The 17,271-nt window shown below is 51.8% G+C and overlaps 4 protein-coding genes across 4 annotated transcripts; 1 reads left to right on the top strand and 3 right to left on the bottom strand.

Moving 5' to 3' along the window:
* Positions 1 to 1,706: 1,706 nt before the first annotated feature.
* On the bottom strand, positions 1,707 to 3,877 carry EI97DRAFT_444653 (alpha-actinin-2; the record flags this gene model as incomplete). The annotated part of the gene is made up of 5 exons (XM_033799915.1): positions 1,707 to 1,916; positions 1,993 to 3,232; positions 3,284 to 3,636; positions 3,707 to 3,773; positions 3,822 to 3,877. The coding sequence occupies 5 exons, from the start codon at positions 3,875 to 3,877 to the stop codon at positions 1,707 to 1,709; spliced, it is 1,926 nt and encodes a 641-aa protein (XP_033651392.1).
* Positions 3,878 to 6,110: 2,233 nt separating this feature from the next.
* On the top strand, positions 6,111 to 9,206 carry EI97DRAFT_146428 (Pkinase-domain-containing protein). The gene is made up of 4 exons (XM_033793239.1): positions 6,111 to 6,272; positions 6,407 to 8,429; positions 8,479 to 8,578; positions 8,629 to 9,206. The coding sequence occupies exons 2-4, from the start codon at positions 6,408 to 6,410 to the stop codon at positions 9,039 to 9,041; spliced, it is 2,535 nt and encodes an 844-aa protein (XP_033651393.1). The 5' UTR covers positions 6,111 to 6,272; position 6,407; the 3' UTR covers positions 9,042 to 9,206.
* Positions 9,207 to 9,708: 502 nt separating this feature from the next.
* On the bottom strand, positions 9,709 to 12,045 carry EI97DRAFT_435771 (uncharacterized protein). The gene is made up of 2 exons (XM_033798943.1): positions 10,449 to 12,045; positions 9,709 to 10,298 (listed from the first exon to the last, which is right to left on the bottom strand). The coding sequence occupies exons 1-2, from the start codon at positions 11,892 to 11,894 to the stop codon at positions 10,065 to 10,067; spliced, it is 1,680 nt and encodes a 559-aa protein (XP_033651394.1). The 5' UTR covers positions 11,895 to 12,045; the 3' UTR covers positions 9,709 to 10,064.
* Positions 12,046 to 14,907: 2,862 nt separating this feature from the next.
* Positions 14,908 to 16,875, bottom strand: EI97DRAFT_480032 (uncharacterized protein). Its single transcript, XM_033802017.1, has 2 exons — positions 16,346 to 16,875; positions 14,908 to 16,233 (listed from the first exon to the last, which is right to left on the bottom strand). Exons 1-2 carry the CDS (start codon positions 16,826 to 16,828, stop codon positions 15,001 to 15,003), a joined length of 1,716 nt encoding a protein of 571 aa, XP_033651395.1. The 5' UTR covers positions 16,829 to 16,875; the 3' UTR covers positions 14,908 to 15,000.
* Positions 16,876 to 17,271: the final 396 nt, after the last annotated feature.

Below are 17,271 nucleotides of genomic sequence, written 5' to 3' on the forward strand. Positions count from 1 at the left end.
TTGGGAGCATAGCATCATTGCGATACCTGACTTGCAACGCTGAAAGGGAAACGTAGTATGCCTCCATGAGTGGCATTTTTCCACGCCTACAAGATTTTGTTTCGTTACAAGGAAATCATGCTCGGCTGAAGTGTCCTCTGCACAATGTTACGGTTATGACTGTTAAATCCCTTGATCTACTAGTGACCGGTTTCGAATAACCATGAGAATTCTGTTTCTCCATGATCTAGAGTCATTGCAGTATCGGGCTTTTCTCCACTAGTTAGTATGAAATAGCACCGTAGGTGTTCATGTATTATTAAGCTCTATACCGGCTTAAATGTGGGTCTTCACATAGCTCAAAAGGTTAGTGTTCACCTTATTTAGAGGTAACAGCACTCAACTCAGTAGTTCAACTGCAAGAACCGACGTCTAAATGCAGGTAAACCCCTATCCCGCCATCTATCTAGCACACATAGCAAGTGAGCCGATCGAAACAATATTAGAAATAGCACCCGTGATCTCGTTCCGTTGGTGCTATGCATGTACATATGCCGATTGCAGGCTGTATGTATACAAACAATTTGTAGGTGATTTTCGACTCCGCAACTCAAAGCGTCTTCGTTCACGGCGGTTTAGATTTACTATGATTGGGGGTCTAGAAGGTTACAGCTAGACAGCGTCGACGTAGAGAGTGTACATCGAATCTAGGTTGGCACGTTCCTAGTCATAGCTACTAACTACCAGTCCTTAGCAGAATGAATGAAGCAGTCTTCCCTTTGTAGTGGCATGGCTTAGAAACTCTATGGCCCCATGTTTAACAATAGAAAGCGAGGCGATAGGACATATGAGGGAAAAGGCATGAGCGCAGAAACGTAATCAGGACTGGAGAAGGTATTAAAACGATAATAAAAGACGAGAACAAACAGGCACATTTGGAAGGATGGCCAAAACTACGGCGGTATGAAAAACAGCACGCGTACCAGAACGGGTGGTTAGCCCTCACACCATCACTCTCCCTACTAAAGGCTCGACGCTCCATAAGCCAACTCTGTCGCAAAGCCCGTAGACCCTAGCGATACATGCACGCCATCCCTTCAAGAACCTCCCGTCACACATTCCCATCTTCAGACGTACACAGATTTGTTGTAATAAGTAGATTCCTATTATCATATCTATCCATCCGCTCGCAACCACCACCATATCACACACGTAACCCAACGTCAACAATCCACCCGTACACCCTCTGTCCGCCCTGCACTGGGCGTTGCTACTCTCACCGCTCTGTACGAAGAATGAAGGAAAAAAAAAAGTCCGGCAGTAGTCACTGAGGCAGACCTATTACACATATAATCTGCAAAGCAGCCGCTCCTCGAATCAAAGCCATTCAGACAGCAAAACAAGAAGGAAATGACACTGAAGAGTTGGGCAATCAGGCAAGCCGACCATCGCATATGCGTCTAGCCAAACAGCAACGCAGAACCCCGCACCAGACTGCGCCGTTGTATGCAAGGTGGGAGACACGCAAAAAGGAAAGAGACAGCTGAGGAAAAGGGGGCCAACGTGGAAAAAGGGTATGAGTGCTTGGGAGAAAAGGAGGCGAAGAGCTATGGGAGTAGAAAAGGAAAAATGAAGATGTGGATCACCTGTCCTTCCTAATATTGGAGACCCTTCGCAGAATGGCCATTACGGGCGTTGAGATCCGGTCATCAGACGGAGGGCAGATCCTATTCGCCATTGACGTACGCTCCGTTGCGATGGTCGTCGTCGCCACCGCCGCCCATATACCGCTGCATATAAGTAATGTAGTCGTACTTGGGGACATCGCGATCTTCCTGCAAATCTGGACCCTTATGCTCGGGCATCGTGGCGATGAGGTCTTCGATGATTTCGTCGGGGACTAGCGAGTGTCGAAGATCGAGCTCCGTGACATAGGGCTGGGATATTATTAGTCCGCATTCTAACATACAAGTTCCCTGGTGGCCAAAGCAGAGAGGTTGGGGAACGATTTACCTTGCCATCGGCGACCTCCTTGAACGACTCAAACACCTGCTCCGCGGTATTTTGATCCTCCGTCTCGTCGACCATAAACCTAATAAACTGCTCGAAGGTGACATAATCCCTCCCGCCGCTCGTCTCTCGGAACTTGGCATGCATTTCATCTTCATCATACACGAGCCCCAAACTCGCCAGCGCAGCCGAGAACTCCAACTCCGTCAGCGAATTCGACAAGTCGCGATCGAAATGTCTGAAAACGGATTCGAATTCCTCAAGCTGGATGGGCGTCAGATTGGTCATGTTTCGGGCAACCATTTGGTTCTCTAAGAAGGCGAGCTTTTTCGAAACGGAGGAGCGAACGAGGCCGAGCTCGTATTCCAGCTCGTCATATGTGTAGGTTGTGAAGTCGTTTTCTTCGATGTTGGCTTCGACGCATTGTTCGTCTATGGAGGCGATGATGCTGAGGTATTCATCTAGAGGCTGAAGGGACTTGCTAAGCTGTTTCGTATGCTCTAATTGGTCTTCCACGTCGCCTTCCAGGCCGGAGATGGAAGTGGAAAGGGTGTTCAGGGCGAGCGCAAAATCGTTCGCTTTATCGGCGAAGTTCTTGCGCAATGCGTTCTTGATATCCCTTATTGTTTCGTTGATGATCTGGGAGCGGTCTCTCTCCGCCTTCATCAGTCCCGCCCATGCGACATCTAACGCTTCCAGACTGAGCTCAGCAGGAGGCTCGTATGGCCGCAGGCGATACGTCGAGAGCTTCGTCTTGATATTGCCCAAGAGTCCGACTAGATCTGACTTCTCGGCGACCCATGTCCGCTTGTCTTTCCGCTTGTATGCTGTGAACTCCGCTGCCTGGTTCTTCGCATCCGCGTAAGAGCCGTCAAATTCTGCCTCATCCCACTTCTTATGCTGTTCGGCAATCTGGCGGAGGAGTTCGCGCATGCGCTTCTCGAAGTTGTTCTGCATCTCCCAGGCGCCCTGCATGTTCTGCACGAATTTCTCAACTCGGCGTCCTGCGTTCTCCACTCGCTCCATTTGGGAGAAAGCGTGGAACCAGTACGCGATGTAGGTCATTAGGGAGCGTTCGTCGGGTTTGGCGACGTCGCATACGTCTTCCACATCAAGGAGGTCGGGGATGCCAATCTCCTTGCTCGCGATATCGAAGGCCAACTGCATGTTGCCGCGGTGGTCGTTCTTGTCTAGCGCATCGTAGTCTATCAGATCCGGTCGGTGGATGTCGAGGAGAGCGCAGCTATTACAGAGTCAGTCATATCCGCCAGAAATTGTAGCAGCGAACACGCACAATGCCAGTCCGTCGTTCCAGCTTGTGGAGAAGTCGCGGACCTCGACTTCATCATAGCATGCCGTCTTCCGCTGGCACCAGAGGAGCAGACCCTCCTTTGCACTTAGCCCTTCCTCGTTGATATCGCTGATTGTGAAGCGCAAAATCAGAGTCCATATTAGACCCAGAATGATCTTGCTGTTCCCATCGACTACGTCTTCAGCACCAATGTTGGTCATCTGTATGCCTCTGCTCTTAATATAATCAAGCGACTTGTTGACATTCTCGAATTTTTGTACGCGGAGCTTGGGACGGGAGGCATAGCGACCGAGGGATTCGTTGCTCAGGATCTCAAGAAGGTGGATAAGGACAATCTATCAGGTGCCGTCAGCGGTGGTGTTGAAGAGCGCGGGAAGTGGACAGGGAAGGCAGGTGTGCACATACACCATCGGAGAGATCTGTAATGAGGTCCTCTATCTCGACATCGCGAGCCTTCAGCTTGCTGTTCAGCCTGTTCGGTCCGATTAGCTACGTTGTCGTTGACGCGAGAGAGGCATACCATTTGGTGAATGTTTTCTGCTGGACTTTAACCCATTGCTGCTCAAGCGGCGCCATAGCTGCGACTGCACATGGGGAAGCGTGGTTTCTGTGCGCCCAAAGGATGCAAACAGAGTCGGGGGAGTAAGGATATCAGCTGCAATGGTGGTTGGAGGAGAAGTATTCTGTGCCTGGACGTTTACTTTTGGTGGGTGGTGACCTCTCGTGGCTGCTGCGTTGTTGCGGGCCTTGCGGCTGCGGCAGGTCGGTCGGCGCGTGTTTGGCGGGGCTCCCGCTGTTGTCACCACGCCGTTGGCCAGCCCCCAGTCTACCCCTTGCGACTCTCTCCACCACTCATAAATACCGACTTGCTCGCACTCTTTGATAGTTACCATGACTTACCCATCAGTTGACAGCGACCCCTTAGTTGCCACGCTAGCTGACCGCCTGCCTAGCCAAGTTTAGCTTTAGCGTTTTTCTGCCAATTTCGTCGTGAATGTTCATTCTCCTCTACACTACGAACTTATTATAGATAATTACTGTCTAAGAGATTGTCTGCAGCGAAGCGTAAGCCTTGCACGTAGGCTGCTTTTTTCGCGCTTTTATTAGGCAATGGCGGGGATGCAGATTTGTATGGGCGGGTGTTTGGTGTTCCAGTGGCAACTAAGGGGTCGCTGTCAACTGATGGGTAAGTCATGGTATTGGCAAGACAGCCCTATCCTGGCGCTCCTCTGAACCTCCCATAAGCTCGTTCTTTTCGCCTTGTTGCCCTGGCATCTCCACTGTTGCCGGGTCCCATCTTTCATCTTGTTCGATCAAGTCTTCGAGATGTCATCCGAGTCCCTGCGAAGAGGGCATAAAGGTCTCCATAACTGTAATATGGATAGTCGATGTTCAGATGCGAGATATCCCGTGTCTCTACTTGATGATTGTGGGTAGTCAAGTCATCAAGGAGATGAAGCTGTTAGTGGATGGTATTTACTGTCTCCGTGGCGATTTACTTGGTTATCAATCTCCTCAATCTGGGCACCCTGACATGGGCATCAGGATTGTGATCTTTCTAGAAGCGAATGTCTCCCTCCTCTTACACGAGTTGTTTCCTTTTTGAACTCATCTGGGCGTCGCATTCTATATCGCTGACTTGACCACTGTTGCACCATGTGCACTATGTGAAAGGAGTGGAAATGCCGGACACATTATGGTTGCCGTATTCACCAACTGGTCCGCACTCGGAAGAGGGTAATGGAAGACGGAGGAGACAGAGACAGAAGCATTGTTCGTCCACCTCCTCTACAGTCAGATATACTTCACTCCTCCTCACACGCTATGAGCTGCATGCAAAGTTTAAGCCTCACCACTGCAAGATTGGAAGCAAGACCGCCATCGAAACGTGTACCAAACAATCAAAATGTGAGTGGCGTCGCTTCGAGAATAGCGAGAAACGGAAGCGGCGGCTGTAGGTACCGGTAGAGGTGTTGGTGTAACTTCTCCGCGTTTCAGACAAGCGCTTGTGTGCATCAGATGGCCCTGAAACGATCAGGATGTAGACATCACGGATGGCAATTGGCGGAATCAGATTTGTATCAGGATAAACGATAGCCCTTTTCCTCCCTCCAACCCACAAAAACCACTTCTGCGAGGCGCAAAGTGTTTGTTGTGATCTCCTCCGAGGTACCCATCTGCTACAGCCCAACAATACACAGTAGGCTTACAGGCCGCCAGCGCCTCCAAGCCTTTTGCCTCCCTCGCCCAGCCGTCCAATGACGGTTGGTGGCCGTGGTGTTGCGGCTATCAATCGTTGCTTCACGGGGTTGAAACATATCGTCCAGATCTGTATATGCGCCTATGGCCTGATTTTGGAAGGCGGAACATAAGCTGCCCAACAGCCAGAATGAGAGGAGAAAAGTAACAACAGCCCAACCGATTTGCTCCTTTCTTTGAGCCCGTCAGCGGTCACGTGCCCTCCCCTGGGCTCATCGCCACCTCTAAAGTAGTGCAGGGACTCCCGAGACTAGTTCTAGAAAGATACCCCCCCCGGATACCCACCTCCTCCAACATCGACTCCCTCCTTTTGCTTCCTCCACCGACTCGCTACGGGTGGGAACAGCTTTGATGTTCTGCGCATTTGGTAGCGTTGCGTCCTTCATGATCGCCCCTCGCTAGAACCCCTCGCCTTGTTTTGGTCGACCCGGCGACGCTCACCACACCTCTCCTGCACTCCTTCGCAACCAAGTCACGTAACCACGCATCCTCAGCTTTCCTGCGACGCCACCGACACGCACACGCCAGTGCCAAAACCCCAGGCTCAACTCTAGCTGCCAGTCCTTTCGCTGCAAAGCTGCCATCCTGTCGGCCAACGCGAGTACCAAGCTCGCCCCCGCACTTCTCCCTCCTCAAGTTGCATGCGAGAGGGCCCTGCCTGATCACTCTCTTACAAACCATACATCGTCCAATCCACGTACTTCTGATCAAAGTCAGTAATTCAGTATTTCCTCTGGATATTCTATGATCTTGCTTTATCCGGGTTTCCATTCAAGAGTCCCCTTCGTAGGACTTCTGTAGTTCCCGCCAGTCCCCTAATACTGCCGTGCTAACTCTACATCGTAGAATGTATTCCCAGTATTCTCGCGATCAGTTTATGAACCCGGGGCCCGCCCCGCGACCTCCCAATGACCGACCCCGCCTCAATCTCACACCAAATACGAGTCAAAACCTGCCCGGAAACATGGCCGGCCTGAGCCTCAACTCGCCTGCTTATAATAGCGGCAGCTCCTACAGCAGCGCCAACACCTCGACACCTTCCTTGATCCGAACACAGTCTGAAAAGAGTCTGTCAAGCACGTCGGTAGTCAAAGAGGGCAACGTCAAAGTAAAGGATGAGGGCTTATTCAAATCATTTGTGTGGCAGGACCGATGGCTCGTCCTACGCGAATTCGAACTGGCCTTCTTCAAAAGCCCCAACTCCAACAAGCTGGCGAACACCATAATGCTTCGAGATATCCTAGGCGTTGAGCGCTCCGATACGCAGCCCTTATCATTTGAGATCACCCGGGCCCTCAATGCGTCCAAGGGCTCTTCCCCCCCTCGCGATGGTCCAACCAAGGTTATCACCTGCAAGGTGGAAACAGATGACGAAGTTTACTCATGGATTGATAGCATATATCAGCGGTGCCCCAGTATGGGAGGCGTCAGCAACCCAACCAATTTCACTCATAGAGTTCACGTAGGCTTCGACCCTACCAGCGGTGCCTTCGTCGGCCTACCCGTCGAATGGGAGAAACTGCTCACTGCTTCCGCGCTCACCAAGGACGATTATGCAAAGAACCCAAAAGCGGTGCTCGAGGTCCTGGAGTTCTATACGGAAAAGCTTGTGAAACGCGCAGACGATCCGCAGACGTATTCTAGCCTTACTCCCACCCCACCCGTCAACGCGGGCATGGAGAAGCAGCTTGGCTACGGTAACTCGATTGCGCCGCCTCGTCCTGGCCCTCCAAATGGCTATCAGCGCAAAGACAGTTACAGTATGACAAGGCAAAACACTCCTCCGCAGGCCGGGTATTCCACTTCGCAACCATACCAGCAAGATGCTCGAATGGAGCAGGAGCGTCGGCGATTGCAGGAGGAAGAGACCCGGATACAACGTCAGCGGGAGCAGGAGAAGCAGCGGCAAGAAGCGGAGCGGCGGGAAAGAGAGGAGTTAGCCGCATACAATGCTTCCTTGCCGAAGACGAAGGTGCCGCTTGCACAGCAGGAGATTGGTGGTGGTGGTTATGATTCGCGCGAAGCTAGCCCATCGAACCAAGGTCGATATAACCCGAGCCGGCCAGCGCCATCTACCCCTGGCGCATCGCGGGATCGTCAGCAACCACCTGGCTCCCTCAGGCAGATGGCCGCCCAGCGTCCTGCTCCTTCGGCGCCGAAGCAGCCAAATGGAAGCGGATACACGACATCTCCCCAAGCCGCGTCACGACCGCCCGCACAGCCAAGCACGAACGCAAAATATCAGGGCTCGAATAACCAGGTGGCACAAGCGCGCCCGCCTCAACAACCACAGCAGAATAAGTATGCTGGCGCCGCACCGAAACCGTTGAACGTGGCTGCCAAGCAGCCCGCTCAGGTCAGCGACTCTGTGAAGAAGGCGGAGCAGGCGCTTACTAGCAAGAAGGAAGAGGCGCCTCGCAAGGACGTGCGGATGTCAAGTATGTCAGAAAGTGAGGTGATGGCCAAGCTTCGCGAAGTTGTCTCGAAAGACAGGCCTCTCGACTCTTACAACAAGCAAAAGAAGATTGGCCAGGGCGCATCTGGATCCGTCTACGTAGCTCGAATCAGAGAAACCGCAACATCGCCCACAGCACGCAGGTTGTTGCAAGAGAATGGTCCTCGGGCTCAAGTGGCTATCAAGCAGATGGACCTTCGTAATCAGCCCCGCAAGGAGCTCATCGTGAATGAGATCATCGTCATGAAGGACAGCAAGCACCCCAACATAGTCAACTTCCTGGATGCGTTCTTACAGGAGGAGCAATCCGAACTTTGGGTGGTCATGGAGTTCATGGAGGGCGGAGCTCTGACGGATGTCATCGACAACAATCCCTCTATCAGCGAGGACCAGATCGCCACTATCTGCTTAGAGGTCGGTATCTCATTAATATTCCCACCTGCTATGCTAACCATTCCTCCAGACTTGCAAAGGTCTCGAACACCTTCATAATCAGAATATCATCCACAGAGATATCAAGAGTGACAATGTTCTACTTGATGGACGTGGTAACGTCAAAATTAGTGCGTCACCTTTTCCACCACAACTGAGGTCAGCACTAACAAAATATCAGCTGATTTTGGCTTCTGCGCCAAGCTCACTGAACAGCGCAGCAAGCGTGCAACCATGGTTGGCACGCCGTACTGGATGGCGCCCGAAGTTGTCAAACAGAAGGAATATGGCAACAAGGTCGATATCTGGTCGCTAGGGATCATGGCGATCGAGATGATCGAGTCCGAGCCGCCGTATCTGAACGAGGAGCCACTCAAAGCCCTTTACCTGATCGCAACCAACGGCACCCCCCGCCTCAAGAAGCCGGACAAGCTGTCGAAGGAGTTGAAGGCGTTCTTGTCGGTCTGTCTCTGCGTCGATGTTAAGTCAAGAGCGAGCGCCACAGAGCTGCTGAGCCATGACTTCTTGAAGAGCGGTTGCAGCCTCAACAGCCTGTCACAGCTGCTCAACTTTAGGAAGAACGGAAGCCATTAGACGATCGCGATGCTTCGCCCGTCCTTAAGTTCGTCATTTCAACGCTCGCAAAAAAGCCCCACTCTGACATGATCGATACCCTTTCTTGCGTTTGGCTCTTGTCTGCTGCAATACAATAAAGCTTGACTTGTCCTGTCCCCCAGCGAGACTTACAATGGCCAGCTTGCTCTCCCAGATGTTCCTCTATCTGCATTATCTCTTCGCGTATCCGCACATGTCATTTGCTAGTGTCGGAGAATTAGGTCATGGTTAGGATGGACCTACAGTTACTTTGAAAGAGGACAGATGATTGTTTTTCTCTCCATTGATATGACGATAGACAAATTTCATCATCTCTCACGACTTAGACTTGATTCCCTCAATCCGTTTCCTTGCTTAGTGACAGTCTTGTAGTGGAGAGGAGACCCAATCAAGGAGTGCTTTGATGGAGAAGATGGAGACAAGATATCGGGCGTTCCCTTCTCATATACATGTAGCGCATGCATGTCCTTGACTTTTGAGTCCTCTGTTCACGTGTATGTTCTCTGTGCGCCTTCCCCATCCCGCTGTGGTTCCAAAGGGGAGGGGCGCTAGTGGTCGGACTGTAGGCTAGTTCCCGACTCGGATAAGCGTGAATGTTAAATAGACGTCTTGCCAGACTTCCTAATCACTTTTACTACACTTACCACTTTCCTTGAGCATAACGGCGTGCATTTGACACGATAGAACTTTTACCCGCTTTTTCTTACCTGATTTTGTCTGCAGATTTGATACGGCGCCTCTGGGACACGTTGGATCGAGATGGAGAAACTCACTTGAATCGCGACACTGCTACAACACACAGCTCCGAAGAACGGTCATGCACAAAGGAAAGAGGGAAATGCAATTATACACTGCAAGGAATACTGCACTAATCATTGACAAAGCACACACACGCCTTCACCGTTGTAACCAGCCAAATGCCACCTTTACACTAGAGATATCTTCTTCAATCAGGATGTCCATCCTTCGCGTCCATGCGCCTGCGTCATCTCCTTTGGTCCCTTACGCATGCCTCAGCAGTGCGGCTTTCAGCTCCTTCTCTTTGGCCTCGACCTCGGCCTTTTTCTTGTGGAACCAGGTGGGCCTGGCGTCACCGTGTTCGTCAACGTCTTCGTTGCCATCCTCATCAATGGGCGGCTCTTCTGAGGTGGGCCCGACCGCGTTCTGGGTGCTTTGCTTGGAGTCCCTGTGGTCATCGCCCTCGTCATCATTGTCCTCATCTTCCTCGTCCGTCCAGTAAGTGTCCCGAATGCTTTCGTCTCCGGGACCGATCTCACCCTCTTCATCGTCGTCCCCCTGGTCCTTGCTCTGATCTGCTTCCATTTCATTGTATATAGCAGTCATGCGGGCCCTCCTCATGGCATCGTCCTGACTCCCCTCATCGAGGCTTCCATACTCTGTCAACACGGGCACGGTCGGTTTCTTCCAGTGCTCGCCCAGCCACGCGTGCCAGTCCACGAGTTCGGGCACGATGTTCATGGCTGCGAGCCTGGTCACAGGATGACATCCCTTTATCACCTTGGTGTCTCGCCATTCTTCAGGAACCAAATCTCCCACGTGCTGCAGCGCAACTGCGATCATTCGTCGCTCATGGTACATCCTGTTCAGAGGGACCCTCTTAGGAACGCGGTGCGTCTCACCCACCATCTTCTTATATTTTGCCAGTTCTTTGTGAAGCCGGTGGTTCTTGTTGAATGCCTCGTAATAGAGGTTTTCCAGACTGAGGTAGGCGTACTTCTTCGCTGTGGATTGCTTCATCTCCAGATCACGAATTTGGCTCCGGTAGTCCGCGTGGACGTTCTCCAGCTCCTCCTCGAGCGGCGCTACCCTCGCGTAGAGGCTCATTAATTCCTCCTCCCTTAGAGTCAACTTCCCCTCCATATCCCTCAGAAGGTTCACACACGAAGGGACTGAGATATCAGAACTCCTTACCTCCGACAGGACATCCCGACAGCGTGACAGCTGGTCCTTGAGGATCTGGATCGTACTCTCAAGGCTGGATCTCTCTGTGCGAAGGTTTTCGACTTCCTTCCGACGATCCACTTCCTCGAAGATATACTTGTCGAGCTCCGATTCCGCCTTGTGAAACTTGTCAAGATTCTCCTCTGCCTCTGTCTTCAACTTGCCGATTTCCGTCAGCAGTTCCTCGCAGCGATAGTACTTAGAGGACAGTCTAGTGAGGACAGCAACCGTGATCTCAGCGGTAATCTTGTTCTCCACCATGGAACTCATGAGACTCTTGACGGTATCTTCCATGGAATCTGAATCGGGATTCACCTCCTCCTTGATATCGACCTTGAACGCGCTCTGTACGCCACGCATGTGAGCCTTCGCTCGCTCAAGCTCTGCTGTCACCACCAAAAGCTCCTTGCGGGCTCGAGCGCTCTCGGCTTCGGCATCGAGATACTGTTTGTTGCTGCTTGCACCCGAATGCTGCGCCTGCAAGGTGACGACAATCATATCCGTGATGTCTCTCTTCAAGTAGTGGTTCTCCTTCTTGAGAACCTCGTACTTCTCAATCAGGTCGTTTATGCGGTTCATGTAATCGTTGATGAGGCGATCGTCACACCTTGTCGAAATCCAGTCGTGGAGACCGCGAAGCTGCTCCTGGAGCGCTTCCTTCTCGCTCCGGAGAGTGGCGATGATTGCCTCGTCGCGGCTGTGGTTCTGGTGGAGCTCGGCCTGCAAGTACCCGATGGTCTTGTCGTGCTCGGAGAGCTTCTGTGCCAGGCTGGGGAAGTCTTCACGGAGAAGCTTGCGCTTCTCGTCAGCGAGGACTTGGATCTCCTTCTTCAGCTCTGCAGTTTCTCTCTCCGCGGCTTGCGCGGTCATCTTGTGGACATTGTGCTAGCAAGTGAGTTGCCGCTGCTGGGCTCGGAGATCTGCGATCTCTGCTTCTTGCTTGCGGAGCTCCTGGTCTTGGGATTCGGTGGTGCTGGACAGTTCCTCGATGGTGGTGTCCTTCTTCTTCAGCAAACTGTCCTTTGCAGCGATCTCTCTCGCCTGATCGTCCACATTCTTCTGAAATTCGCCGATGGTGCGATCCTTGTTCTTGATCACATCGTCCTTCTCAGCGATCAGCCTGGTCTTGCCATTGACGTCTTTCACCAATTGTCCGATAATGGCATCCTTCTCATTGACCAATTCATTCTTCTCAGCGATCAGCTTGGTGTGACTCTCTGCCTCTTGCTGTAGTCTCTCGGCCTTCGCCTTCGCGCGTAGATCCCTCGTAAGCTCGCATATCTTCCTCTGCTGCTTCTTGATGGTATCTCTCGCGTCCTGCAACTGCTTCTCAACAGCCCTCAAATCGTTCGTCGCCTCCGTCAGCTTATCCTCCTGGTCGCCGGCGTGAAGAGCAGCGGTATCACGCTGGTGCTGGAGCGTCTTCAGCTTCTTCTGCAGCTTGACGATGGTCGCGGCGTCGGTGGTGCGGGCACGCTCGTCCTGGGAGGATTCGTCCGGCGAGGTGGCGCCCGTGTCTGGTGTTCTGATGCCCACTTTCTTTGAGGACGGTTCCGAGTCTGAGCCGGAGTTCTGCGGGGAGCCGGTCGGGAAGGCGGTATTGCTTGCTACCGAGGTGGGTTTGGGTGTTGGAGAGTGATTCTGTTTTTATGCGTCAGTCTGCGGTCTCAGTAGGGAGAGCTTCGGAATATACGTACCTGAGTGACACTTTTCAGGAGAGCATCACTTTGTACGCGGAGTATCGCATCCACAATGCCCGCGTTTTCCTTCAAGGAACCTTTCCTCCTCGCCGATCGCAAATGTACGGATAGTGCTGGCTCGGCTTGATACGCCAGGCAGGCAGGTAGACTCAAGCCTACGGTGGCAAGTGTCGCTGCTTGCTGCTCGCCCCTGGGTAGAGAAAGGGAATGCTGAACTGCTTCATGGACGCCGAGCTTCTCACAGCTTCTGCCCATTTTGCCTGTGATGAGGAGGCCCGTGGCAGCTGGTGGTGCTGCTGCTGTTGGTGTGTGGATACGACGTTGTGAGAGCCCGAAGCCCACGTGGGAGATCATGACTCCGACTCTGTGGCCACACGCGAGCGGCACGCCGCTGGTGTTTGCGAAGGCGTCGAAAAGGTGATGTAGAGATCAGGGGAAACGGAGACAGTGGAGGAGGAATGGGTGGAGAGAATGTTCAAGTTGAAAAGGTGGGAGAGGTAGATACTCGTCCGACACGGACAGCACGAATGGCCGGTCTCGAAGAGGGGAGTCAAAGGAAGGGGAGGTGTATGGTTTACTGGAAAGAGAGGTGGGTGTGTGGTGCGGAGAGGTTATGAGGTTGACGTTAAGGAGAAGAAGGAGTAGGTATGTGGTTGGGCGAAAGAATCGGGGCGAAGTGTATGTTGACGTGGTTGATTTAAGATCAAGTTGAAGTCCAAGTTCAAGTTGAAGTCGAGCGAAGTTCAGGTTGGACTCTGGAGAGCAAATCACAACCACAAAAAGCACAACAAGAACCTGAGCAGACACACCGCTCAGGCGGACAGTGGGCCCGCAGGTCTCGTGGATAAGGACCGTGCGTGTCGTTGCTCCGGTGGTCGTGGTTGTTGTGGTTGACGTTGTGGGCTTTCACTGACGTCGGGTGGCGGAAGCGTTGGAAGTGTGACCGTGACCTTTCACAACGGCCATGGACAATGCTGGGCGTCTAGATCGGAGGGACGGCCAGAAAGAGGAAGGGTTAAGTTTCTACTTTTGGGTTTGTTTATATAGAGGCATTGATCTTGTTAGTAATGGAGATAGGTATACAAATATCGCCATCGTAGTAGGATGCGTAGGATGACTCCCTCCCACCGCGATGTCAATCAAAGACCACAACGAAAGTGGAATAATGACTCCACTGCACAAAGTACACAGAATTATATAAGCAATTGCCAATGCATCGTTTCAATCAGGGAGAGCAATCGGAGTTGCGATTTGTGTTTTCTACATAGTACGTTCGTCATGAGGAAAAGCAAATGCGCCTGGAGCGTTTTCTCAATGTTTACACTATAGTCATTAGATAGGGTCATTGGAAGGGGCACCTACTATACTTGCTCTGATACCGCCTTAGTGACCTGAGAAATTTCTCAAAGGCTCTTTGTCAAGGTTGTTTGAACGAGACGTGGGGTCGACTTGAGGAAATGTCGAATGTGAGCCAACCCATGCTGTTGGAGATCAAGGATTTTGCGAGTTGCCTGCCGTCAATTTTATTCCATCTGGTTCCTAACAACAGGGGGAAGGAGTCGGTTTCTTGGCGGTAGAAAGAAACGCAGGTCAATCGGAGTGCATGTACATACACACCAGTATGCTTGACAGTGTTTGGATGTATCCGTCGACTCAATCAGCGTTGCTAGTCCGTAAATCCTCGATGTAATAGACAAGTAGTAATACGATCAAATGAGTAGAGTATTTTTTGGTTGACATATATATGTATATACATTTACCGCTTCGTTATCCAAGATCTGAACTGAGAAGATTGCAAGAAGAAAAAAGGAAAGCCTGTATAGGAGAAAGGAAACTTTGTAGAAATGGTCGAGGAAATGGTTGTATTTGGCCAATCTCTCGGAATCTGGGGAAGGGGAAATGAACAGGGGAGCAGGGTAGCTTGTAAGCTGTACCAAGTGCAATGGAGACCGTCTATTGAAGATTTAACGGAGTTGATTGGGAAGATTTTGTCCGTGAAGAAGAGTGAAATCAGTGGAGGAAAAGAAAGAGAGGTATTATCTCAAAATCCAGCATTCAAGAAACCAAAGAGATTGTGCTGTCAGCTGGTCCATGTTCTTTAGGTTCTCCTGGCTGGACAAAAAAGAGGACAGAAAAAGAGTGGGAGAGAAAAGGAAAAAAAAAGTTTTAAATATAGCAAATGTGCCTCCTTCCCTGCTGAAACTCAGGTCCCGTGCCTGCTCTTTTCTGGTTCATGTGAGCAATCGCAGTGCGGTGGTGCTCAGCATGGTGAGGAGTTATTTGCGCCTTCCTAGCAGCGAGTTACCCAATTTAGGGGAATGATGAGCCACAGTGGGCATGCGGGACATCTCTCTACCGCCACGCTTATGGTCGTAACGGCCCAGCTCATGTTCGTAAAAGTCATCATCGGAAAAGTACTGCGGCCGGTTGGACTGCGGGTTAGCCCTGGTGTTGCGGTCCCCATCTCGATCGCCACTCTCCCGCTTCCCGTGGTGAAACGACCTCACCAACTGCGACGGGCTGGGTTTCTTCTCTCTACGCTCATCCTGTGTCTGGCTCTTGGTAGGTTTCTTCATTTCTTTCAGCTGTTGGCGTAGGTCTTTTACACGCGCCACATACTCGTCCCGCAGTCTGGCTTCCTCCTCTGGATCCACGCCCTTGGCGTTTGTGTGAAACTCTCGGCCAAGCAATGCGACTTCATTCTGGTAATTTGACGAGTACTCTTCAAGCAATTCTCGTTGAGTGTGAGAGGCGCGGGTGTCCGGCTTTCGGGAAGCGGTGTTCTCCATTGTCCCTTCGATGGTCACCTCCTTCCCGATCACATTTCCAAAGAGGGTAACACGATGAGACGACGCAGTAGAGAGAGGAGAGACAAATAGAGAGCTACCGTCATTCGCGCTTTTGGTCATAGGAGTATGCAGCATATGCCCTAGCTGAATAACGGCCATGTTTCCTGTCCGGACCGGGGTCTGTGGTGCCTCCTGAACAACTTCAGAATCGTCATGTATTTCCTGTGCCTCGGTTTCCTGGATACATGGACCGTCACCGTTCGCTGCACTTGTTGTTAGTGATGAGGTTTCCTCCGAAGCTACCAGTGGTTCTTCCTTGACGGCTGCCTCTTCACTCTGCGCGCCATTCCCATTGCGGCTCTCTTTTCTCCACGCAGCATCAATCTCCGTCAACACAGCCTTCAACTCGACAATCGCCGTGTGTAATGCCCCAAACTCGCTTCCGACATGCTCATAGAGTGAGACCAAGTTCCAAGAGGCCATGATCAAGTTGTCGAAGCTGGGAAAAACGGATCGCGCGATGCTGTTGAAAAGTTCAATTTTGAAGTGGTCTGGGATCTTGGAGAAGAAGGTGGCTTTGACAGAGTCCGGAATGGATGCAAGGCCTACTCGAGCACGCTTATTGGCTGGGTGCTTTGGGACAGGTTCGCCCGAAGAGCGCTTGCGGGAATGGGGACTGTTTGGGGAGGAGGGAGAGCTGTCTATAAGCTTGGTCAGGTTCTGCGGAAGTGTTAGCGGTGATGATTTCTGAGGGACTCTCAGGCCATGGATTGAGATGGGGAAGGCAAGAAGAAGCGGAGGATAGCGTATGTGGCGGGCTGGGAATACTCACTGTGCCATACGAAAGGCGTGGCTCAGGTTGGTTCGGCGCATTGTGAGCATATGCGCGCACATCGTTGATTTGGACCATCCGCTGCTTAATGGCTTTGTACTTTGCGCCCCACAGCGGAATCAAGTCCATGAAGATTGAGTCCAGTATGGGATAGCTCAGTGGGTTGTTTGGGTCCTTCGGGATTGGGTCGTCCATGAACACGTCAACTTCACCTTTTTGCACAAGAAGTGAGACATCTTGCACCTCGTTGGGCAGCTCTACCGTAAACAATACGTTGCCGATGTGGTACTTATTGGCGGACTCTTTCAATGTGACTTTTTGGAGACTGGGCACCACCTTGCCGTTCACTTTGCGATAGTCGGGCGGTTCGGGATCGCTGATGCCATCTAGGAAACTTTGCAAGTGGTCCGTATCAAAGTTTTGGAGGTCCGCTTTCATGGCATGGACACGGCTCTGTGCCGTATTCAGGTGAGAATACTCCATCTTGAGGCTCGGTGAGAATAGGACTGTTGTTGGAAAAGGGCAGCTGATGATCCTGCTGTGAATCGCTGATCAGTTTTGAGCGCAACAGCGATAATGGTAGTTGCACGCGAGTCCCTCGGAATGAGATGGGAGATGACGAGGAGAGGGCTACTCTCTACTGAGAGGAGGATACTATCTCGTGGTGATCGGTGTAGGAGCAAGGAAACCGTAGGCCGAGCGTGGGAGTTGAGGTTAGGGCAGGTGCTTACCCACCTTTACCTATCGCTTGCTGCAGAAGAAAGAAGGAAGAACCAAGATTTCGCAAGGCTTGAATTGAGTTATATGTAGACCAATCCGCTCGAGTGAGGTGGAAGAAGCGGTGATGACTAGGGAGGGACGCGAGAGCAGAAAGGTGTGAGGGGAAGAAGGCTCGCAGTGGGATTCCTTTCTATAAAGCGGTGAGT

The sequence above is a fragment of the Westerdykella ornata genome (assembly GCF_010094085.1).
Source record: "Westerdykella ornata strain CBS 379.55 unplaced genomic scaffold EI97scaffold_24, whole genome shotgun sequence".
NCBI lineage: Eukaryota > Fungi > Ascomycota > Dothideomycetes > Pleosporales > Sporormiaceae > Westerdykella > Westerdykella ornata.